The 25,550-nt window shown below is 37.1% G+C and overlaps 1 protein-coding gene and 1 long non-coding RNA gene across 5 annotated transcripts in view; one reads left to right on the top strand and one right to left on the bottom strand.

Moving 5' to 3' along the window:
- The window catches only part of MYOZ2 (myozenin 2), a 39,143-nt gene extending 21,732 nt beyond the window's left edge, over positions 1-17,411 (bottom strand). The window contains exons 1-3 of one of the 3 annotated variants that reach the window (XM_020893229.2): positions 17,255-17,411; positions 16,640-16,732; positions 542-711 (exon numbers count right to left, since the gene is read on the bottom strand). In XM_020893229.2, the coding sequence (XP_020748888.1) occupies positions 542-711; positions 16,640-16,715 (246 nt within the window). In that variant the 5' untranslated portion in view covers positions 16,716-16,732; positions 17,255-17,411. Of the gene's footprint in view, positions 1-541; positions 712-3,534; positions 3,615-16,639; positions 16,733-17,254 lie in introns of those variants that run through there. The other 2 variants (XM_070452385.1, XM_020893230.2) reach the window with 2 other exon arrangements.
- Positions 1-22,780, top strand: part of LOC110137041 (uncharacterized) — a 62,785-nt gene extending 40,005 nt beyond the window's left edge. For both annotated transcript variants that reach the window (XR_011482558.1, XR_011482557.1), the window contains exons 3-5: positions 20,095-20,156; positions 21,906-22,071; positions 22,568-22,780. This is a non-coding gene — a long non-coding RNA (uncharacterized lncRNA). The remainder of the gene's footprint in view (positions 1-20,094; positions 20,157-21,905; positions 22,072-22,567) is intronic.
- Positions 22,781-25,550: the final 2,770 nt, after the last annotated feature.

Here is a 25,550-nt window from a genome sequence, read left to right as displayed (position 1 = left end):
TTTAACTTTTGGGTGATGGAAACTTTTGTCCAGAGAGTTTTATCCACATTGATTTTGTCGTCAGTGAGTACCAGACTTCTCTATACAACATGGAATGAATACTTTGAAAGGAGATCAACTGTGTCTAGTTCCCAGGCATGTTTCAATGCCAGGATGTTTTCAGCCAATAAAATGCTTATACTTACTTTATGGAGCACTGTGTGCTTTGGAATTGTTTCCATCCCAAACATTTAACCAGTGGTGATAAGATATGGAAACTTTTAGTTCCACCAGTCTCCACTCCCTCTCCCTCCTCTTAGCAGAACCGACCAGTTCTTCAGTGCCAAATCTACAAACATGCAATGTCTCTACTGAACTAAAAAGATACTCATATCAGGCATAATATTCATTTATACACCTAAATTATTCATTATTATGAAAAAAGTATAACAATCAATGAAAAGAAAATTTGTAAGATACTTGTTTGGGAATTTAATAATACATATAAATTTAGAAATGCTGCCCATTTATTTAGATAACCATATTATCAAGTTATACCTACATTTATTTGTGCTTTAGATTCATACTGGAAATTTTCAAATGTATATTTGTCAGATCTTCTTTGTCGCATCTTAAATAGTCTGGCTCCACGGTTACTGAGATGGGATAATTCTTCCAACATGATGTCTCTGGGGATGCTGACTTTTTTGCCCAGGTGCATGACATCTACATCTGTAAAACAATATTCATGTGTGTGAAAAACCCTGAGATAAGCATTTTTAAATGCTCTGCTAAATTTCATAATTTACTATCTGTTACATGCTAGAATAGGCGTCCCTGGGGGATCAATAGTAAAGAATCTGCCTGCCAATGCAGGAGACACTGGTTCCATCCCTGTGTAGGAAAGATCCCCTGGAGAAGGAAATGACAACCCACTCCAGTATTTCTGCCTGGGAAATCCCATGGACAGAGAAGCCTGACAGGCTACAGTCCATGGGGTCACAAAAGAACCAACACAACTTGGTAACTAAACAACAACAATATGCTAGTATAGTAACTAAAATATAGGTTCTTTACTCAGACTACCTTGGGTTAAATCCTGGCTCTACTACTTTCTAACTGTATGATCATAGGTATGCTGCTTATTTTTTTGCAAACCTCAATTTTCTTATCTCTAAAGTGGGACTAATAATAATAATACCCACTGCATAGGTTTTATGTAAGGATTAAATAAAATGTTTTGTATCATACCTGGCACATAAAAGAGTGAGTGAAGTTTAATGACACTATTAATTTATTCTTTCCTTATTTAGTGACTTATCAAACAATTCCACTCATTATTCTGTTCATAAGCCCTGTTTGACTCCCAGCATTGTTATGTACCAGTTTGAACTGTCTCCATTACAAGAATGCTTATACTTTGACTCATGCCACCCATTTCTCTGTCAGAATACTATTAACTCTATATTTTGCATCAAGGAGCCTAACATAAAGTAGGTAGGTGGTAAGTATTGAATAATCCTTCTCAATCCAGTTTATGTGCCATTTTTGTCAATTCCTTCTCCAAAATTTCTATGCATAATTATTTATGCCTTTTCTGTATTCCCATAGCACTGAATCAATATTACTTGATTCCATTTTACTTACTCTGTGATTTGCATTTTCTTTATGTTTTTGTCTTTGTGTCCTCCATGCCTTAAATAGAGGAGATGTTCAGTAAACAACTATTATTTTCTATTTCTAGTACTGAAGGACTTTTCTGAAATCCCAAAGAAAGAAAACTCCTCCATTTGCTCCTTTAATCAGAAATGCTTTTTTTGGTAACACACAGAGTTCTTTTGCCACTGTGAGCTGCTGTTAAATGCAGAGAAAAAAAATTGGACCATTCATAAAATAAATATTCTGGAAGATTGGGACAACATTTTCTGATGTTACAAATTAACCCTAATAATTAGGCTTTTTGAGGTCTTTAGGGATAAAATAATAAAATTGCTTATAAATTTTCTTATTTTGCTTTGAAGAAATCATTTTGCTTATATATTTTGATGTTAACTGAAGAGGAGCTCTGCTAATTATAAAAATTGTGATATCAAGACTTCTGTTTCTTTGAAGATAGACTAGATATACTTTTCTGTGTACATTTACTAAGTAAAACTAAAAATCCTGGACATTAGTATAAAATAAACATAAGAAGACTAAAAGTTGGAGGGAAGAAGGCAGACCAGCTAGGGATCTCAGGACCAAGGAACAACATGGTACTAATTCTTTGGGTTTCTTTTGGCCCCACATATCCCAGACTTGGAGCTGAAAATGCTTTTAACTGAGAAACGTGCAACAGGTGCAGCCAAAAACCTACAGTAAAAGAGTGTTCTCACCAGTCAAGACCAGAAAGGAGCAACCTATAAAGACAAGAAACTTTAAGACAATAGCTACTCTACTTTAGCCAAATGCCACAGAAAAAAACTAGCCTCACCCATACCAACAAATTTCAAGTGTAGAGCCCAGGATTTTACCCTTGCAAAGCTATAACAAGGTTCCCCAGTGCACCCTTATATAAGGGTGGTATCTGAGATGCCAAGGAGGAAGCTGGGGCGTTCGTCCCTGTTAGCCAGTAACAGCCCTCAATCCCTGCAGAGTTAGTGGAGACTCGGTGGGGATTCTGAACTCCCACCACCTCCTGGTAGTAACTAAGTGACCTCAAGTTTCAATGCGAGCCAACTGAAACCGTGACTTCTTATTTCTACCTGGCAGTGATGAATGAGGTGGCACTCTCCTTCCCGTCCTGAAGCAATGTCAGACAAGTATAGATAAAATTGAAGGCTTAAATAAGAGCAAGATTCTTAAAATATAATATGAAAATGTGCAGGCTCAAATAAAAAACTCATTTGTCATAGAAACAAGAAGATCTCAAACTAAATGGGAAAAAAGACCGATGCCAGCATGAGAAGACTGAGATATTAAAATTATATAACAAAGATTTTAAAGTGGCCATGATAAAAAATGCTTCAAAGAGCAATTACAAAGTTTCTGGAAGCAAATGGAAAATTTTAGAAAACTTTAGCAAAGGGAAAAAAAATCATGACTGAAATAAAAGTTATAAAGACCCAAATGGAAACTTCAGAACTGAAAAAAATACCCCAAATAAAAAGTTCAGTGGATGGATTCAATAGCAGAATGGAGGGGATAAAGGCAAGAATCAGTGAACTGGGAGACAGAGTAATGGAAATTACCCAATAAGAACAAAAGAGAAAAAAAATAAGAAAAAAGGTAAAGAAAGCCTTAGGGATCAGTGTGACTACAACAAAAGATACAGCATTTGTATCACTGAAGTCCCAGAAGGGGAGGAGGTGTGTAGGGCTGGAAAAGTACACAAAGAAATAATGGCTGAAAACTTCCCAAATTTGTCAAGAAACATAAACCTACAGATTTGGGAAGCTAAAAGTTGTCTATGAAAGATAAATCTATAGAACTCTACAACAAAACATATCATAAATTTCTAAAAATTAAAGACAAAGGGAAAATCTTGAAAGCAGCCAGAGAAAAATGACAACTTACCTATAGGGAGAAAAAAATGAGAATGACAGTAGATTTCTCATCAGAAACCATGAAGACCAGAAGGAAGTGGCACAAAAATGCTGAAAGAAAAGAAACGTCAACCCAGAATCTGATGCCCGTCAAAGACATTCTTTAGAAATAAAGGGGCATTTGAGACATCTTCAGATGAAGGAAAAGTAGGAGATTAGTTTTCCTGGAGACCTACCCTAAAAGAATGAGTCATGCTAATTATAACAAAACATCCAAGACTGGTGACTTATAAACAGCAGAAATATATTTCCTATAGATCTGGAGGCTGTAAGTGTGAGATATGGGTTCCAGCATAGTTGGTTCAGTTGAAGTCGTTCTTCTGAGTTGCAGACTGCCTACTTCTCACTTTGTTTTCATGCAGTGGAAGAGACATGGTAGCTCTCTTGGGCTTCTTTTATAAAGATGTTAATATCATTCATGAAGACCCTACTCTCATGGCCTAATCACCACCCAAAGGCCTCATCAGGGACATTAGGATTTCAATATATGAATTCTAGGGGGACACAAATATTCAGACCATAGCAAATAACTAAGTGAAGTTCTTTAAACAAGATGGAAACAAAATAAGAAACCTTTAAACATCAAGAACAAGAAAATATTACAGTAAGCAAAAATGTGGATAAATACAATAAGTTTTCCTTTCCCTCTTGAGTTTTCTAAATTATGTTTGCTTATAGAAGCAAAAATTATAAACCTCTCAGATATAATTATAAATGTATGTAGAAAATAGGTAACAGTTGTAAACAGTAGCAATTATATTATAAACAGGGAGAGGTAAATAGACATAAAGGTAGGTAGGTTTTCTGTACTTCACTTAAACTGATAAAATGACATCAGTAGACTTTGATAAATTAAACATATATAATGTAATAGAACAACTACTAAAAACTATACATATGTGCTTGAAAAACTAGAGATAAATAAAAATTGAATTCTGAAAAATAGGCAAGAAACCCCATAGGAAACTAAGAAAACAAATGAAAAACAGACAACAAACAGAAAGCAAAAACTAAAATGATAGACTTAAGGTCTACTACATCAATAATTACATTAAATATAAATGCTAAAAATATAGTAATTAGAGGATAGAGACTAGTGATTGGATTTAAAAACATGACCCAAATATTAATTGTCTAGAAGAAACCCACTTCAAAAATAAGTACCTTGAGCAATATAGGCAAGTTGAAAGTAACAGGATAGAAAAAGATATCAAACAAACATTAATCAATGGGAAGTAGAAGTGGTTCTATTAATATCAGATAAAGTGGACTTCAGAACAAAGGAAATAACCAGAGAGGGAGAATGTTATATAATGATTAAAGTGTCAGTTCAGTCCACCAAGAAGACCTAAAACTCCTAAATGTGTATTCATCAGAAAACAGAGCTGAATATGAAGCAAAAATTAATAGAACTAAAAGGAGAAATAGATAAATCCACAGTTATAGTTGGAGACTTCAACATCCCTTTCTCAATGAACAGAGAGAAAATGAGCAAGGACATAAAAGAAGTCAACGACACCATCAACTAGTAGGATGTAAATGTTTGTAAACTACTCTACTGAACAGCAAAAGTTACACATTCTTTCCAGGTGCACATAGAGTATACTCCAAGATAGACCATTTCCTGCACCATAAAATAAGCTTCAACAGATTTAAAAGAGTGAAAATTATACCCAGTATGATCTTTGATCAAAATGGAATCACACTACAAATCAGGAACAGAAAGATTACAAGAAAATTTCCAAATATTTGGAAACAACAACAACAAAATACTCCTAAACAATCTGTGGGTCAAAGCAGTCTCAAAGGAAATAAAAAATTCATTGAACTAAGTGAAATTGAAAATAGAGCATATCAGCAATACTGAGCATTTATCCTAGTGAAATGAAAGTTTTATATTCACACAAAAACCTATACACAAATGTTCACAGCTCTCCTACAATTGCAAGAGATGTGGAGTCAATCTCTGGGTTGGAAAGAGTCCCTGGAAAAGCAAATGGCAACCCATTCCAGTATTCTTGCCTGGGAAATCCCATGGACAGAGGAACCTGGTGGGCTACAGTCCATAGGGTCTCAAGAGAGTTGGACACAACTTAGCTACTAAACAACAACAAATGATTAAAAACACTATGATCCATCCATTGCATGGTACTCAGCAATAAAAGCAAACAAACTATTGAAACATACAGCTGGATCTACCTCCAGGGAACTACACTGAGTGAAAAAAAGGTAATCCTCAAAGGTTGCATACTGTATGATTGCATTTTACAGCATCTTAAAATGAAAAAATACATATATAGGAGGTAGATTACTGATTGATAGGAGTCTCTGGACTGCATGAATGTCAATATTCTCGTTGATATTATACCATAGTTTTGAAGATTTTGATATTGGGGGAAACTGGGAAAGCATACTGGGTCATTGCTCTGTATTCTTACACGCCTCTGTACTCAGTCACTCAGCTCAGTTGTGTCCAACTCTTTGCTACCTCATGGACTATAGCCTGTCAGGCTCCTGTGTCCATGGAATTCTCCAGGCAAGAATACTGGATTGGGTAGCCGTTCCCTTCTCCAGTGAATCTTCCTGATGCAGGGATCAAACTCTTGTCCTCTGCATTGGCAGGCAGATTCTTTACCACTGAGCCACCTGGGAAGCCTATTCATTCTTACAGCTGCAGGTAAACTTTTATCTCAAAATCAGAAGTTTAATTAAGAGCTAGCAAGCCATGAAAAGACATGAAGGATCCTTAAATGTATATTGCTAAGTGAAAGAAGCCAGTATGTAATGGCTTACTGTGTGACTCCAACTATATGACATTCTGGAAGACACAACTTTGTAGGAAAGGAAAAGAATCAGTCAGTGGTTGTCAACTGCCTGTGGGGAGGAGTGCAGATGAAGATGTTGAGCACAGAGGACTTCTAGGGCAGTGAGACTATTCTGTGTGATATTATAATGGCAGGTACATGACAGTCTGCATTCATGAAAACCCATTGAACAATAGAACCCAGTGTGAACCCTGACGTACACTATGGACTTCAGTTAATACTACTATATAAATATTGATTCATCAATCATAGCATAATACACTGAGATGTTAATAATAGGAGATACTATATATTGGAAGAAGAAGGGTACATAGGAACACTGTACTATAATTTCTGTTCAATTTTTCTGTAAACTGCTCCAAAAAATTAAGTCTATTCTAATTAACATGTTCAATTTAAAAATTTCTCATAGCACTTCCTAATGAATGCAGAATGGCATTGTCTGCTAAGATGGAAAAAAAAATTCTGTGCTTTACAGTCCCTGGGGATGGCAGAAGTAGCTTATAGAAGAGGAATGAAGGCCAACAGCAGAGTGAATGAGACTATTTTATAGTTTCTTGGGGTTTGTTTGCCAGCTCTGCTGAATTATACAAGAAATATTCACTTCTTTTTATTTGCAAGTGTTTGGAGTTTCTGTTACTGTGTGCTTGCAACATGGGAGGAGGAACTGGGTTATTTTTCAGTGTGTCTGTATCCGTCAGTATTCTAGAAAGTGTGACAAGAGTGAACTGTCTCAGCTTTTTGATTCTGGAATCAAAATAAATTCCCTTTAGATCACAAATGATAGAAAAGCCACAGTATTGCTTATAATAATTTGGTACAATATTAGGGCTTCCCTAATGGCATCTGGTCCCATCACTTCATGGGAAATAGATGGGGAAACAGTGTCAGACTTTATTTTTTTGAGCTCCAAAATCACTGCAGATGGTGATTGCAGCCATGAAATTTATGACTAACCTAGATAGCATATTAAAGAGCAGAGACATTGCTTTACCAACAAAGGTCTGTCTGGTCAAGGCTGTGGTTTTTCCAGTGGTCATGTATGGATGTGAGAGTTGGACTGTGAAAAAAGCTGAGCACTGAAGAATTGATGCTTTTGAACTGTGGTGTTGGAGAAGACGCTTGAGAGTCCCTTGGACTGCAAGGAGATCCAACCAGTCCATCCTAAAGGAGATCAGTCCTGGGTGTTCATTGGAAGGACTGATGCTGAAGGTGAAACTCCAGTACTTTGGCCACCTCATGTGAAGAGTTGACTCATTTGAAAAGACCCTGATGCTGGGAGGGATTGGGGGCAGGAGGAGAAGGGGACGACAGAGGATGAGATGGCTGGATGGCATCACTGACTCGATGGACATGAGTTTGAGTAAACTCTGGGAGTTGATGATGGACAGGGAGGCCTGGTGCGCTGTGATTCATGGGGTCGCAGAGTCGGACACGACTGAGTGACTGAAATAAACTGAACTGAATAGCTCAGTTGATTCTCGGCCTGCAATGCAGGAGACCCTGATTCAATTCCTGGGTCCGGAAGATCCCCTGGAGAAGGAATAGGCTACCCACTCCAGTATTCTTGGGCTTCCCTTGTGGCTCAGCTGGGAAAGAATCTGCCTGTAATGCGGGAGACCTGGGTTCGATCCTGGTTTGAGAAGAACTCCTGGAGAAGGGAAAGGCTACCCACTCTAGTATTCTGGCCTAGTGAATTCCATGGGCTGTATAGTCCATGGGGGCAAAGAGTTGGGACACAACAGAGCTACTTTCACTTTACTTCACAATACTAGGGGATGGAGGGGAAATCACCTTTAAATGCTTCTTGAAAGAATTCAGTTAGCAATGTGTGACAGAGAAGATAAAAAGAATTACAGAAAATTGAAATCCATAGATTTTTGTCAATTAACCTTATAGGAATACACATTCTGTTTAACAGTTGTATATTACAAGTAATGTTTTTAAACAAATTTAGATTTTTCCTGAAAAACCTTTCAACTGGGACATTTTCAGGAACTAAAAAATGCCCCAAACCAGGCAACCACTAGAAAATGCAAAGATGACAGACAGCCTTTATAATACAGTATGTCCTGTATATGTGAAAGAGTTCTGTTCAAAGAGTGCATTCATAAAGTCCAACAAAGTTAGCATAGGTACCCAACTAACACAATCAGCCATATAGCACCATACTGTAATAATTTCACACAAATAATACATAACGGACACACTCAGCAAAAAACATTTATAATTACCAATAAACAACACAGTACCTTGAAAAGTACAGTAGTGCAGTACAAGAGCTGGCATACAGGCATCTTTGAAAGCATGCAGCCTGACAGTTCATATGTAGGGGACTTAACTATAATGGAATCTTTCTCCTTACAATTAATGCTATAAAGTTTTTCCATAATGAAACCAAAACAAGGATGCAGCTTTTCTCTTTCTCCTCTTTTCTGTTACCAGTTTGAGTCATTATAAACAGTTAAATGAAAATAGAGTCTAGAAAAAGGAAATAGTGTATTATTATTTTCTAAAAGTTCTAAATTTCAAGCTATGGCATAAGTGTAATTTGGAGACTCCAAGACAAGGATTTGAGAAAACTTTTCTCTCATTTTCCTCTTCCTAATGACCGCCAATATTAGCTGATTCCACCAATGTTTCTGAAATAACCACATGACCTAAGTGAATCCTATCCCTCTGGCCCCTTAGAGTTACAATAGTCCTCTGAGGTATGTTTGAGAGGAATTACTACTTTTGTGATTGATACAGGAACAGGTGTGTGAGGACCTAGGCCAATGAGAGAAAATACCAGGACTTTTCTTTGTGTACACTGTGCCAAATATACTTTCTTTCCTGCTGCATATAAGCATGGATGCACATTGTCCTGCAGACTGTTGATATGTACTTGATAAAATGATAGAGTCAGACATGAGGTGAAACTTACCCCAAGGAAATCAGAGCCGAGGCAGAGAAAGAAACTGGTCCTTAATAGCATACTTGAGCTGCCAGATGAAGATTTATTGAATCACCTCTGAACTTTTCAGTTATAATAGGTAGTAAATTCCCTTTATTTTTCAATCTAGTTGGTTTCTGATTTTTTGCTATTTTCAACTAAAAAAGCATGCTAACTGATATGGTCATTCTCTTCAGATCTTCATCTCACTGATAAAAGTCCAAAAAGTTTATAAAGACTGGAATCACAAGAAAGAGTAAAGACGCTTAGCCAAGAAGCCCATCAGTAGGAGTCTTGAAGAAGAAAGGGAAAAAAGAACAGAGGTATAAACTATACCTCTGGCCAGACTTGTTTGGACTCATAAGAAACATTCACTCCTTTTTAGCAAAACACAATAATCATCACTCAGGCTGCTGCAGGAATAGATGTATAGCAAGAGCCATGAGGAACCTACCCTCAACAATCAGCTGGTGCAGTCCATTTTTACAGTAAATTTATACCACAAGAGAGAAATAAGGGACAAAAAGGAAAGAGGAGAAGAAGGCACACATAACTGACCAACTCTCAACTCTCTTTTCTTATTCTTCATACTTACTTTTACTTTCTTTAAACCTAAATTTTCTCTCTTACTCTATAAGTAACACTCAAGGAGTTCATTTGCTTTGAGTGACCATCTGAAGGTACTGTGGATCTCTGGGATGAGATAACTTCATGAGAAGTCTACTGGTGTCTGAAGCAGGCTTGTCCTGGCTCACAAGAGTCAATCAATAAATTTCCAGAAATTCTGTGAGCCAGTAGTTAAAGTCAGTGAATATAGCCACTATTAAAATTAAATTATATAAACTTAATAATTACAGAATTTTGCAAACTCTACAAGCCGAAGCATTCCCCACCTAAAAAACCAGTTAAATATTCACTATCTTACTAATAGACATAGGAACATTTTAAGTCAACATGTTTTGCATAAACAAACAATAAAAGACATAAACCAAATTTTCCAAGGGTTTTTTCCCCTTCCTTTCCAGTAGTTGAGTTTATGATGTAACTAGAGCTCGAGTTCCAGACCATCTGTGAGTTGGGACATCTAACATATGAACACTCATTTATTTAAACTTTCAGAGTGAAGAATTCTCTCAACTGAGCACATAGAATCCAAGTTCAGCTGTTGCCTGCTCTTTATTGCAAACCTCTGTGCAGAGTCTTAACAGTGTTTTATCTGGATGCCTGATAAATGATATAACTTATTCAGGGTTCATATCCTTGCCCTGATGGATTAGAAGGTTGTCTTTGTGGCATTAGATCATCTATTGAAAATAATATTGCTAGACATACTTTCCTGTTGATGTCATTCATAGTGATCCAGAATTTTCCATTTATTCTTTAAAGATCTTATAGGACTTAATCCATTATAGCCTGCTACTATTTTAAGGAAATCAGTGGTTACTTTGAAATAAATATCCAATTATAAAAAATATTAAAATACACCTTTAGGGTCTTGACCATAAGAAAATTAATTTCCACAAAAAACTCCACATTTTTCAATCTACTAGAGATATCAAATAATTGTAACTAATATTCTTTATCAGATACATTTTTCCAGTTAGATTAAGATTTAAAATCTTACATTAAAAAGTTCAAAATTTTGATTTTTGAGTGTGCTTTCCTTCCACTTTAGCCACATTACTATAAGTACTGGAAACCAAGTGAAAAAATGCATTTTGGTGGGAGTATCAGTGGTCTTTGAAAATGTGATCAATTTCTTTTTTCAAACCTTCCTTCAATATGTAGTCTTATGAGCAGACCCTGAATCTGAATTCTTCCAAAAGGAAACATTCTTTTTTTCACATTTACTTCATAGGTTTGAAACTTAGTCAGCAAGGATTTATGGATGCACAGGTAGTTCTGTGTTTTTATTTTGAAAATTTGATCCTGCCAATGTTATATATTTAGTTAGATCAGTGAGTCCAATTCACAATTTATAAAGATACTCAAATAATTGTAGTAAGACAAAAATCTTTTAAAACTGTTTCCCTGTGATTCACTAGCAGTTGCAATTCTGGTAGAATGGGTGAAGCCACAGAAGGGGAGATAATTGAAACTGATTAACTTGAGAGTCGTCCTGTCAGTTTACTTAAAAACCTGATTGAAGCCAAGAGATCTCTGCATTTACACAGGACTCTCTGGCCTGCTTACAGTTAACCTATGTGCACTGAATAATAATCCATAAACATACATCATTGCATAATGAAATATGCATATACACATGTTATGTAAAGAAGTTAATAGTCCAAATTTAATTTTGAATAGTGCTTCAAAAGTCTACATTTGATTAAAAGTTTACTAGTAATTTCTGATAGTTTTCTTTACATGAAAAAAGTTGATTTTGAAATTCATCTGGGATTCTGTATTTTCCTACTTCATATCTCTATGCCTTGATTTGAGTTCTCAACTATAAAGTTTTCAAAACTTTACTGTTCTGAAAGCACAGATACATACAGTAACATAATAACCATTTCCATAGCTGAAAAACTCAAGGATTATTTTCTGCAACTTTAAAACTCATACTGAATTACCTAAATCTCAGAGATTTTTGTTTTTCCAAGGATTAAAACTAAGAAACTAGTTTATAGCAGCTATCATCTTCTTCAGTGTCTCTTTTTATCATCTTCTACCTAATAGTTACAAATGTCCCTGCATTTACCATATTTTAAAGTTTGAAATGAATACATTTTAAAACACAATAAAATGAATACTAATATGCTGAAAAAAAACTTTACTGTTAAAAGTATTGCCACTTATAAACTGTGTAAATCTATAAACATTTAAAAAATGAGATTACCAATGTATTGAACTATGCAAATTGAATTACACAAACCAGTAACTCAACCAGAACTGTTTGTAAAATGTACATCTGGAGTATGTTAGAGTGAAAAAAACAAAGAAATTAGGATGATGAAATTATGGCAAGAATTAAACATTATCATTTCAACTTTGGTATAAACTGGAATTTAGCCTGGTTCTCTGCTGCTACTTTTCTGGAGGACCTTATTAGAGGTTTTAGAAATCTATGGCAGGTTTAGAAATATCCACAATTTTACAACATATTACTGCACACTGATTTTCAAAATAAAGCATGATTTTTCTCAGGGTTATAAGAATGCTAGTGTGAAATTTTAAACCAAAGGAAACTCTCAGACCTGTACATTGAAGCATTAGGTTAAGTTCTTTTTCTCCCCCAGACTTTTTACATTTGATCTATGATATTTAAGGCCTTCCTTGTGTCCTCATTTTTATACGGATAACTTGATCAATTACAGTTTAAGATATGCTTGTATAGGAAAAGTAAAAGGGGTCCTCACATAATCTTTCATCTGAAAGTTAAGACATCATGATTATGCTTTTCAAAGCATCCCTGCAATTTGTGTCAATATTATCATTGCCTTTGCTATTGATGGGGAAACTCAAATACACATAGCTCAATACATTAGAGTCATGAAATTTTAGAAGTAGATGTCTCAACAAACCCAACCTCTTCAATTTCAGGTGAGGAATTAGATGTCTGGTCTGGAACCCAGGGCTCCTGGTACCATATGAACAATAGCACTCCATTTAGAACCTGGCTTCCTGTTTTCAGACCACAGACTAACCTCTTTTCCTGAAATCACAAAAAAAATCTGCCCAGTCTTCTTCCATGTACTGTTGCTGTTCACCAGTCATGAGGGAAAAAACAAAAAACATACCAAAGAAGCCCTCACAAAACCCAAGTGGTAAAACTGTAGGGCGGCTGAAACAGTCTTTCTACTTCTGAAAGCTCTTCTTAAGTGTATTTGTGCTTGAAATCAGGGGCCAGCATACTCCCAGTTCTCATGTGATTTTAATTCCTATTCCTTCCCCCACCCCATTTCTGACAGATGCCAGTTGTTCGAGTGTACCTCTCCCCCTTCCATTCTCATTTCCCCTTCTCTTTCTCTATCGACTTACTACTTCCTATTCATTTATCCCACCCACTACCCTTCCTGGGTCTCAAATGAGTTCCTGAGAGAGAAACGTGATCGCCACTGGAGAATGGGTACAGCTTCAGGAGTAAATAGCACAGGACTAGTGGGCGTTACCCACCGTTACAAGCCATCTTTTCTTGCCTCCGTAACTAATTCATGCTCCAATAATGGCAAAATATTTTTGTGTTTTTGTCTTTTAGAATAGCACTTGTTAGATGGTAACAGCATGGCTCTGATATTTCTGTTTAATGCTTATAAGTTTTGTATCACAGCCATAGCACTAAACAGTTACTACCATCACCTCTAACACTTCTGATGCTGATGATGATGATCATCATGATGTGATGATGAGGACTGTCTGCCTTAGTACTAGGGGATACTTTCTATTAGTTACTATTGAGAGTGTAGTATATTTGCTTCTGGTATATAATTTGGCACCAAATCATTATGGCTCCTGGAGAAGGCAATGGCACCCCACTCCAGTACTCTTGCCTGGAAAATCCCATGGACGGAGGAGCCTGGTCGGCTGCAGTCCATGGGGTCGGTAAGAGTATTACAGGACTGAGTGACTTCACTCTCACTTTTCACTTTCATGCATTGGAGAAGGAAATGGCAACCCACTCCAGTGTTCTTGCCTGGAGAATCCCAGGGGCAGGGGAGCCTGGTGGGCTGCCATCTATGGGGTCATGCAGTCAGACACGACTGAAGTGACTTAGCAGCATTATAGCTCCATAATGAATGAACAGTTTGGGGTTTGTTAGAGGCAGGGAGCCATCTACATTTTTACTCAGGCAATCCAGCTCAATGTATCCTAGTCTGTATGGATAGGATTTTTCAGTAATTCTTTGAGGTTATTTCTCCTTCAGATTGAGTGCTGTGATGAAAAACCCTTCTTTTGATTCTTGTATTTTTCTATTGACAGATTTCAAGGCTCACTAGCTATAATCTCTCTCCCCACAGCAAGAACTGGACTGAACTTCTAGTTCAGGTTTAGAAAGCAACTCATTTAGCCATCTCATTGTCACATTTCATTCTCCTGGCTATATGTTTTTGAAAAGTAATGTAAAAAATAAATGAATTATAATACTGAAAAAAAAAAAACCACACAAGAATCTTGATGCACAAGGGGAGAAGGGAATGGAAGAAGAATGTAGACTCGGAGAAGAATTTCTCTGATCATTTTTATAAAAGACAAGTCAGTCTAAATTTTACTTACTTAGTCTTAGAATTAAGATCAAGACTGTTGTGTGCTTCATCATACATTGTCCAGGTTTTTACTGGTATGAAGTGTTTGAAAATTTGGAGAATTTTTCCCAAAAAAGTTTTCTGTGAAGTCCATGTCTCATTTCTGCCTCCTTAGGAAAAATGATAGCCCTCTAATTCCACATCTCTAAACAATATAACATATACAAATAGTAAAGTTCCATATAATATGTCAGAGGAAATAAAAGAGGGAGATTATTTAAGTTATTTCCAAAAGTACTACAGCTATTTTAGTTGAGATGAGTTAAGAAAGAGTCTGCAGTTATCCGTGTGTTATCTGTAGTACTTGACCTCCAAACTAAGGCAGAGCATGTGACTCTACTTAAGGGACTGGAAATCTACCCGTGATTTGGGAGGGAGGCTTTAGCAGACTTTACATGGCCAGGACCTGTTGGTGGTGAGATAGTAGTTTTGAGAATTTTTTTATCCCTTGAGATATAATTGTATTTTTTCTTTATATTTCATTTTTAAAGTTATGTTACAAAAAAAGAAAAAGATACTCTTTATAGGTCTGTATCAGTAATAGAGTAGAATTCAACACATGATTTAAACTGGGAATAAATTAAAATGATGGATTGATTTATGATTATGACATAATTAGAAAATGATAATTTATCCCAAGCCTAGTTTGAAGGTAAGTAAGTTTAGTCACAGACTCAAATGATTATCTGATTTTTGCTTTACTGATCAGAGAATCTGTCAAAACAATTTCAAGTAAACTCCATGAAGCAGGAGATACAAATAAGCATAAAAAATGAAAGGAAGCATGAATTTTGGAACCTTACATTGGTACAAATTTAGTTCTGGGGTCTGATTCAGAATTATCTTCTCTTTATTTCAAGCTAACTCAAAATGATAGCAAAGCACAGGACTAAGTTGAATACAGTATGGTGATTTTGTATTACAAAAAATGAAAACAAAACAAACTTAACTAACAGAATCCTTAAGTAAGACTACATTATGGGAGAAGCATCTAACAGAATCTTTGATTGGTTCTAGTCAGCTCGCATTATGGAAGGTGAAGCTGTAAGTCAACTATACTCCAATACAAGTTTAAAAGAGAGAGAGAGAAGAAAATGCTACCCTTATGCCTGGTCCCAGCTGCCTTCACCAGATCTCATTTCCCTAGGTTTCAGTATTGTTCAGGTAAAAGGTCACATTCCTTGTCAATAGAAGGGAAATAAGAAGATGCCCTGAAAACTCCACAAATACATTCTGGAATGGCTCAAATCAGCCCTTAAAGGAATCTAGATATTCCACTTATTTGCTTTTAAAATTGACACTATCCTTTGCTCAATTTCTTTTATAACAGTCAAATTTGAATTTCCTTTACAACAATCAAAATGCAACATATAAAGTATTAGTTTCTAGAATTTTTGCTAGAACTTAAAGAAGAGAGTGACGTATCATCTTGCATCTTACATTAAAAATTTTTTTGAGTTGTATGTTTTGAGACTATAGGAAATCTATATTTTCCTAGAAATTATAAATAGATTTCCACACAAAATGTTTTGGTAAATCAGTTACTAAATATGAAGACTTATTTCAGTGTTAAAGAAGTTCACAATTAATATGAATTCTAATTTAACAACATTTTTTTTTCCTAAAGGGATAGTAGAACAGATTTTGAATAATTTATGTAATTTATGGTAAAAGAAATCAATATAGATCTGGTGGGATGGACAACGAACGCAAGGTTTCATGAGACCTGTCTGGAAAAAAAAAACAGAAAAAGAAAAAAATAAATGATCTGAAAGTGGTGATATTAACTTATAATGTGAAGTGTGAAAGGCAAGCCAAGCAGAATGTACATCAGCTGTCAGATTGCTTCATTCCTTTAGAACAGTTGTTCATCTGAAAATAGCTTTCAAATGAGAAAGGATGACTACAAAAGGATTAGTTACCATAGGCTTTTCCACACCCCCTAGAGCTCCAGGTTTGTTATGACAGAATAGCAAGAATTTAAAGAAAGTAAACTATAGAATATTAAATAATATCAGGAACAGTCTACATTAGTGCTGAGCTGTTAATGCTATGAAGGATTGTCATTGATACCATTTCCATGGATTTCCTTCATGATGGCTGATGCTTGCTGTTTCCTCTGCTTCACCATGGTATTATGTGATAGCATGATTTTTTTTTTGTTCCCTGTTAAAAATAAAGGAACATTATTGAGGCAATGTGAAGAACTCATTTGGAATATTTTATAATCATCCTTTTGAAGGAGAGCATCTTTGTTCTTTATTATTGCTTTCTACTGGAAGACTCTAATACCATTCCTTGTTTGGTGATAGAGTATGCTGTTCATTGACAGGCAATGTCACAGTGAACAGAGGCTGATTCTCAGAGTTTCAGGCCATCTTATCTACATACTAGTACAATCATTATTGGGCAATAAGAAACAGTGAAAGAGCTGGCTTCCTTTCCCCTTCCTCTCTCACTTTCACAGTTTATTTTAACCTGTCATTGCTTCCTTACTGGCCTTCAGTTCCAGCAAACTGTTAAGAATGAAGACAGGACACCAGATTAAATCAGAACTCTTTGGTGGCAGCATTTTAATATTGGCATCAACAGCTGTCCTTTAAAGCAAAGAAAGCCCATTAATGAGTCACAGCTCTGAACTTCCTTGGACAATTGACTAATACAACATTTTAGAAACAATATACTCACCTTGCTTTTCAGGAAGGATGAATCCCAATTTGTGGAGGAAAGACTGGAGATGGACTATGGATGGCACTTGGGCCCGATGGTTTTTATCCTTGAGCCTGGGACGGCATGGTCCCTAGTTCTGACTCAAACTGGAGACTGAGCCTTTCTGAAGAGACTGGCATCCAGCTGACATCAACTGACTATATATAGCACCAAATACTTCAGCTACTCATATCTTCCTGGTGAAAGGGAGGGACCATTGTGTTTCTATCTTGTGAGATGGTTGAATGAACATACAGAAAGTTTCTATGGAGCACCTTCTGTTTGAAGAGCTAATAGCCAAAAGAGATTTTTTAAACTTTTGAAGATATAACTATTACATTTCGTCTTAATCAAGGTGGCAAAAAATACGTACTTGAATTAGAACAGAATGATGAATTATTAACAAAGTGAAAGCACTGACAGTAATGTCTAAGGAGTTTCAAGAAGAAAGAAAGCAATATGGGGCAGAGCTATCCCTTAAATAATGCCATCCCTTAAGCAAGAGTGAGAACCTATGCTAACTTCAGAAAAATGGGTGATATTTGGATGAAGTGGAGAAGCTTTTTGTAATGGGCATTAAAGGTTAAGCCTCGAATCTATCTAAGTTAAAGTTTAGACTCATAGCTGAGTCATGAGTCTTCCTGAAGAGAGCCTGTAGAGAACAATGCCTGCAAAGTTGCCTGTCTCTTCAAGGTCTGGAATCAAGTATTCCTGTTTGAGAATCAGGATAAGAAGTTGAGAAGGTAGGCCATCTTGGCCACCTTGCTGATCTTTGAACACAGAAGCATGTTCCTGCTGTATCCTTTTTCTTTTACTATGTCCCACTCCCTGGAATGCTCTCATCCTGCTAACACTTGGCTTACTCATGCATTCAGAACTCTTCCCAACTGCTGATTCCTCAAAGTCCTTCCTCAGTCACCCTTGAATCACCCTCAGTCTGAAATACTACACAGTGCCACACTCTAGTCCCTTACTCTGCTCTATCTTTAAAATATTTTTGTATTAGTTTAGATTAAATTCTAATGCATGTGACAGAAAACCCTAAAAACAGAAATTTTAAAAAGATGGAAATTTATTTTTCTCATACATGAACTTTTCCCATAGGTAAAAAATCTAGGGTTAATGTGATTGATATAATTATCAGAAGCTCAGTCACCTCTAACTTCTTGCTCCCTTGTCCCTAAAATGAAGACCCTTGGGCCTAAATTACTGCTTCAGCTCTGGTCAGCATGCTCTTATTTCAGTCAATGGGAAAAACAAAGAGGAATGATATCCTTCAAACATAGCCTGATATGACTCAGATCTCTTTTGTTTACCTCCCTTTGGCAGGACTTAGTCACATAACCATACACAGCTCAAGAGAGATTGGGAAATGTGAATTTTATTCTGGGTGGCCATGGACCCAGTTAAATTCAGAGTTTAACTTACAAAGATGATAATGATTATTGGATGATAACTCTCAGTTTTTGTCACAAGGACATATCCACATTATTTTATCTCTATCAATCCATCTACCTATCATCCTTCCATCAATCTGTCTCTATCTGGTATCTCTTTTTCCTATTAAAATATGAACTTCATAAGGACTTAGGTTTTAAATCTTCAGCAGCAAGAATTGTGTCTAATATATTGGTGGACATTAAATATTCATTAAATGAATAAATGAGCGGTTTGGAGATTAATTGTAGAATGCATTTAAGGTTTGGCATGAGTTTGGAATTATTTTCCTGTTATGTCAAACACTTGGGGAAATAGAATTGTAATAAACAAACAGTCACTTGACTATAAGATGATGGCGGCTACTCAAGGGAGAGGTTTATTTTGTATGAGGCTGAAATAGGTGGCTGATCATAGGCTTGACAGTTCAAGGTGGTAAATGGCAGGTTTAAGTTAACCTATTGCAATTGTTTCTAAGTAAATGTTTGCATTGAAGTTATTAATTAAATACCACTGAGAAACAGTTAATCAAGTCATTGAATTTAAATTTCCTCTCAAGATCTCTCAACTGCTTGTATATTCCTGGATTTAGCATTTACAGTGGTGTGACATTAGTCAAGTCTCTCAAGGTGTTAGTTTTTTCTTCTGTAAAATGGAGGTTACAGTATCTACCACATAGAACCATGGGCATTTTGCATGTAACAATTTTAGAAATTCCTGATACTTAATGAAAGTTTAGAGTTAATTTTTCCTTTTACTATTTTATTCCTGCAATATGAAAGGATTTAAAACCTTAGAACAGTCAACTGCATTATTCAGTAAAAAAATAAAATATATTTAGAAAGATGGTTTTCCTACTTGGTCACCTTTATATGTTCCCAATTTTGTGTTCTATACAGTTTAAAGGTTGAAATGGTTTCCTTAAAAGACAATAATTACTATGTTGATTTTGGTTTCCAAAATGAAAAAAGTTTATTTTAAAAGATTTTAAAAGCTTTGAAGAATAGAACTTACTTGTTTTTATTTCTCAGTGACACCTAAAATTGTTTTGCCTTTTATTTTAAACTCATTTATACATATCTCTGATAGCCTTCTGGTTTTTGAGTTATTATTTGTTCTGAAAAGAAGAAAGAATTAGTCACTAGTATTGTAGCTTTAAGATAGTTATACTATCCGATTGCTTTATGACACAACAGCTAAATTTTAAAAAGACCTTTAATGGTTATTATTCTGCATTTTTAGATAGTCCTCTCTGAAAGCCAGTGCATTTGAATTTTAAATCAAGTCACAGTTAATATAATCCTGTTTCCTCTACACAGAGGTCTGGCTCTAGATTAAACTTCCCTCAAGTTTGTCATATTGCCATCTTTCTTTGTCTGCAGGCCCGACGGCCTCACCTCTGGACCCAGGACTGCCTCCCTCCCTGGATCCCCCCACTGCACCTGTGCGTACTGTACACTGGGAAGGAGTCTCTCTTAGCCCGGGGCCCCAGCACTGCACCGGCCCTACTCAGCATCCCAACTTAAACAGAGTGGTACTTTATTGTCCCCTCAAGGCCTAAGTATTTTGATCTAATTGGTGCTAAAGATAATGATAAAATCTTTTATTGTAGGCAAAATAATGGGATTCTAATGGTGAAATTTGGTGCCTTAGGAGGCTAGTTAAGGAAGTTCTTGACAGAGCTTTTCAACACCCCTATAACCAAATTCTTTCCATTTCTGGGCCTGCCACAGTTGCATTTCCAACTGTTTTAGCACTTGCCAAAAGACAAAAAAATATTAAGTTAATCTTAAAAAATAAAGTGAATTTTACTGCCTATATACCACCCAGCAAAAGTCTACACCTTGAGGACCCATGAAAGACAAGCTTATTCAGCCAGTGGTAAACATGAGCCCTTTTAGAGTGGTAAACAAGGCCTACATTGATCTTCCTCTGACTGAGCACTTTTTCTTTTTTTTTTTAATTCTGTGTTTCTCCTTGTCCCATTTTCGGTCTATATCGGTGGCTGTGGGCAGTTGGAGAGTAGGGCAGGATCCAGGGGAGGGGGAGGGGGCCCAGGATGTGGGGCCTGACTGTCTGCTAGGTGGGCAGGCAGCACATTACCATCACTGAGGCTCAGTTTTGGATTAAAGCACACAGAACCCAAACAGGGCAGCCCCCAGGCTAGTGCTAAACGGCCTGTCTAACGGGGTGACCAGTTCTTTACCAGCCCTCAGGGTCTCGGACAGGGTGGGAGGAAAGAATCTATTTGAGAGAATAAAAAAATGTGTAAAAAAAACTCACAGCTGATGAGGCTGTCTTTGGTTTCTGCAAAAATCCCTGTGAAGTGAAGTGAAAGTCTCTCAGTCATGTCCGACTCTTCGCAACCCCATGGTCTATACAGTCCATGGAGTTCTCAGGCCAGAATACTGGAGTGGGTAGCCTTTCCCTTCTCCAGGGGGTCTTCCCAACCCAGGAATTGAGCTGGGGTCTCCTGCATTGCAGGTGGATTCTTTACCAACTGAGCTATCAGGGAAGCCAAAATCTGACACTTACAGTTTGTTTCCTCCTGCCGCTTGAGAGAGAGAGAAAAAATGTCTGACATTTGTAGCCTATTTCCTCCATTTGGAGACCCCTAGCCTTCCTATCTGTTACCCTCTCATTCCCTCCTTTTCTTTTAGGAGAATTATGTTGCCTAGGGAAAGGGGCGTCATCCCTAAATTGGTGAGGCAACATATTCTCCTAACCCTCATATTGAGGGTCTCTGATCCAGGGGCCCCAAGTAGTAGTTGGAGGAAGCTGCCACAGTGGCAGGAGTTTGAGCACCCATTTGTAACTTAAAAGCCTTCCTGCAGCTGGAAACAAATCCAGTCACACTGTTAACAGATGTAGGAGGCAAACAGCAAAAACAGAATAATTAGCAAAGTTAACAGTCACATTATGTCCACAGTAGAAGTACAGAGTGTTGCACAAGTCCATTTAAGGACTGTTAGATATCATCAGATTAAGAAGAGGCATCACATATGATTGTTGTTGTCAAAGGTATTCACAGACTTGGAGAACGTCCTTTCCTTGAAGTAGAGATGCCAACCATGGGAAGCATTCCACTGATCGAGAGGGGAGCACTCCACAGGCCCAGCAGTTAGACTGATTGTGGAATGCAGCATAGGAGTGGTCTATACAGTCCATGGAATTCTCCCTTTCCCTTCTCCAGGGGATCTTCACAACCCAGGGATTGAACCCAGCTCTCCTGCATTGCACGCGGATTCTTCACCAGCTGAGCCACCAGGGAAGCCCAAGAATACTGGAGTTGGTAGCCTATCCCTTCTCCAGCGGATCTTCCACATCCAGGAATCGAACTGGAGTCTCCTGCACTGCAGGTGGATTTTGTACCAGTTGAGCTACCAGGGAAGCCCAAGTTGCTCAGTCATGTCTGACTCTTTGCGACCGCATGGACTATATAGTCCAGGGAATTCTCCAGGCCAGAAATCTGGAGTGGATAGCCTTTCCCTTCTCCAGGGGATCTTCCCAACCCAGGGGCTGAACCCACGTCTCCCATATTGCAGGCTGATTCTTTACCAGCTGAGGCACCAGGGAAGCCCAAAAGCCCTGTGCATTCTCCTTAATAGCTAGTTGGCTTGCCATGCCTTCCATGGTTTCTATTTCCCTATAATGAATAAGATCCAGTTTATAATTGATCTCCCTACTGGCCCAAAGCAAGGGCAGAATAGTTATAACCAAAGCTGTGGTGATCGTCCTACTAGCTAAAATGAGATATTGCAAGACAGAGGCCTAAGGGCACCAACTAATAGTAAAAGGAACTGTTACAACTTCTTTTTTAGTTAATATTTACTAGGTATTTCTTTTGTTTTGCAGATGAGGAAACTGAGGTTCTGAGAGATTAAGTCAAGTCCCACATGTATCATACTTATAAATTGCAAAGATGAAATTAAAAGCTGTTTCTCACTTAAAGCCTTTTGTGTTTTCACTATATTGTGGAGAAATCTCCAACTTCCTGTCTCTGAATATCTCTGTATTGATACCTTCATGATAAAAATAAAAAAGTAGAGTTAAGAATTGTCAAAATAATCATTTCAGTGTGCTCCTTATTGAGTCCTTTTGGAATTTAGTATCCCGATACTAGGTTTATCTTGGCTCAGGTACTTTTTGCTTATTAACATTTATGGCTCTTTCCCAACTAATGTTTTTCTGGTTAGCAGACTTCTGGAGTTCCTCATGGTGTCTATCCTCAGGGTGCTTTCCTTTCCTTCAGCTGTGCAAATACTAATGTTATTAAAATGCTGAACATAAACAATGGAAACGTGCCATTTGCTATGCAGACCTCTCCTTCCTTTCCTGGCCAGTATACCACACACGTCACTGCCAAAATAAGGATTAAATCTAATTCTATCAAAACACTCCATTTACAGGCAAGCTCAAGTGTTCTACCTGTCTTGCTCTGCAATTTTGTTGTTGTTGTCTTACTGAAGCATTTCCTTCTAGGCCCTTAACTGAAGCCGTGAGGTACACTGGGGAGAACCGGGGCAGCAAACAGAGCTCAGTGGCCAAGCTGGTCGAGGACAGATGCTGACGTAACAGGGTTGGGAACGTGGAAAGAAAGAGAGTTTCATATACAGCAGTATTAAGAAAGAAGTTGCCAAACAAAACCAGCAAATCTTTTTTTTCCTTTGCTTGTATAATCCCAGCATTTATCTAGAACTTTGTCCTATTTCCTTTCACAGTTGTAGCCAACCTGTATTTTTCCTATCATCTACAGAAGCATTTTCTTTGACAGTTTTCTCACCTGCAAGAATTTACTCTGCTTTTATACACAAATTTAGCGTGACCTAATTAAATAAGAGTTAATTAAAGAAAACATGAAGTTTTTTAAAAGAATGTATAGAGTTGAGCTGGAGGAGTTGCTTGTATATTTTTGAGATTAATCCTTTAAACAGACATTTCTCCAAGGAAGACATACAGATGGCAAAAAAAACACATGAAAAGATGCTCAACATCACTCATTATCAGAGAAATGCAAATCAAAACCACAATGAGGTACCATTACACGCCAGTCAGGATGGCTGCTATCCAAAAGTCTACAAGCAATAAATGCTGGAGAGGGTGTGGAGAAAAGGGAACCCTCTTACACTGTTGGTGGGAATGCAAATTAGTATAGCTACTATGGAAAACAGTGTGGAGATTTCTTAAAAAGCTGGAAATAGAACTGCCATATGACCCAGCAATCCCACTTCTGGGCATACACACCGAGGAAACCAGATCTGAAAGAAACACATGCACCCCAGTGTTCATTGCAGCACTGTTTATAATAGCCAGGACATGGAAGCAACCTAGATGCCCATCAGCAGACGAATGGATGAGGAAGCTGTGGTACATATACACCATGGAATATTACTCAGCTATTAAAAAGAATTCATTTGAATCAGTTCTAATGAGATGGATGAAACTGGAGCCCATTATACAGAGTGAAGTAAGCCAGAAAGATAAAGACCATTACAGTATACTAACACACATATATGGAATTTAGAAAGATGGTAACGATAACCCTATATGCAAAACAGAAAAAGAGACTCAGATGTATAAAACAGACTTGTGGACTCGGTGGGAGAAGGCGAGGGTGGGATGTTACAAGAGAACAGCATCGAAACATGTATATTATCTAAGGTGAAACAGATCACCAGCCCAGGTTGGATGCATGAGACAAGTGCTCGGGCCTGGTGCACTGGGAAGACCCAGAGGGATGGGGTGGAGAGGGAGGTGGGAGGGGGGACCGGGATGGGGAATACATGTAAATCCATGGCTAATTCATTTCAATGTATGACAAAAACCACTGCAATGTTGTAAAGTAATTAGCCTCCAACTAATAAAAATAAATGGAAAAAAAAAGAATGTATAATCAAGGAATTTAGTGATAGAATCTAGACTTCACAGCCATGTATCACATGCTAGAGTTTCAGTAGCATGATTATAAAATAAGAATAATCAACATCATAAGGCTGTTGCATGACATAGTACTTATCGCAATGCCTGGCTCATATTAAGTGTGTGATAAATGTTAGCCATTATAATTATTATCATCATCAAAAAGTTTGACTTTAGCATAAACATGTAGAAGGATGACAATCAAAATATGTTAAGTCACCTTAAAAAATAGCAGCTTAATACTTATTTGCAGACTAGACACAGGGAGGTTAAATCACATTTTGAAGGTCACATAGATAGAAAAAGTAGAAAGAAAAGTTCCTTAACTGAGAAAGATATGAAGATGAATGAGCTGTGGGATTAATATATATAAATAAAGCATGTGTAGATCAGAAGAGGGAATAGAAAAGAACAGTGAAGGGTCTGGTGTACGTGATAAGTATGAGTATGTATATATGTCCTATGTGGGAGTGATTTACCAGCACATCAGAACCTAATGTCATTGAGCAAAATCTGAATTGTATGAATAACACTTCTTATTCTTATTCTATGCTCCCAGGCAAACCTCCATTAATCTATTAGTTTCCCATGAGTTTGCTTGAATCCCAACCCATCTACTTTATCTCACATATGATGACGCATTTTAAGAGTTAAAAAACTCAGTGTCTAGTATTTGTTGAATGAGTGCGTAAATGAAAGGATGAATCAAAAAAAGTTAAAGAAATTGGGGAGGAGAAAAAAAAACAAAAACCAGGAGAGCAAAGTTCAAGAGAAAAGAGAAATTTAAGGCACTGTCAAATTCTACACAGAGATTATAAAGGATGGCATATGAGAAAAGGTCACTGGATTTAGCAAGAAGTAGGTCATTGGCAGAATTTAGAGACACTTTTTAATGTGGTTATAACAGAACCCAAATAGA

The sequence above is a fragment of the Odocoileus virginianus genome, chromosome 21 (genome assembly GCF_023699985.2).
Source record: "Odocoileus virginianus isolate 20LAN1187 ecotype Illinois chromosome 21, Ovbor_1.2, whole genome shotgun sequence".
Classification (NCBI taxonomy): domain Eukaryota; kingdom Metazoa; phylum Chordata; class Mammalia; order Artiodactyla; family Cervidae; genus Odocoileus; species Odocoileus virginianus.
This window is presented reverse-complemented; position numbering and strand designations above follow the sequence as displayed.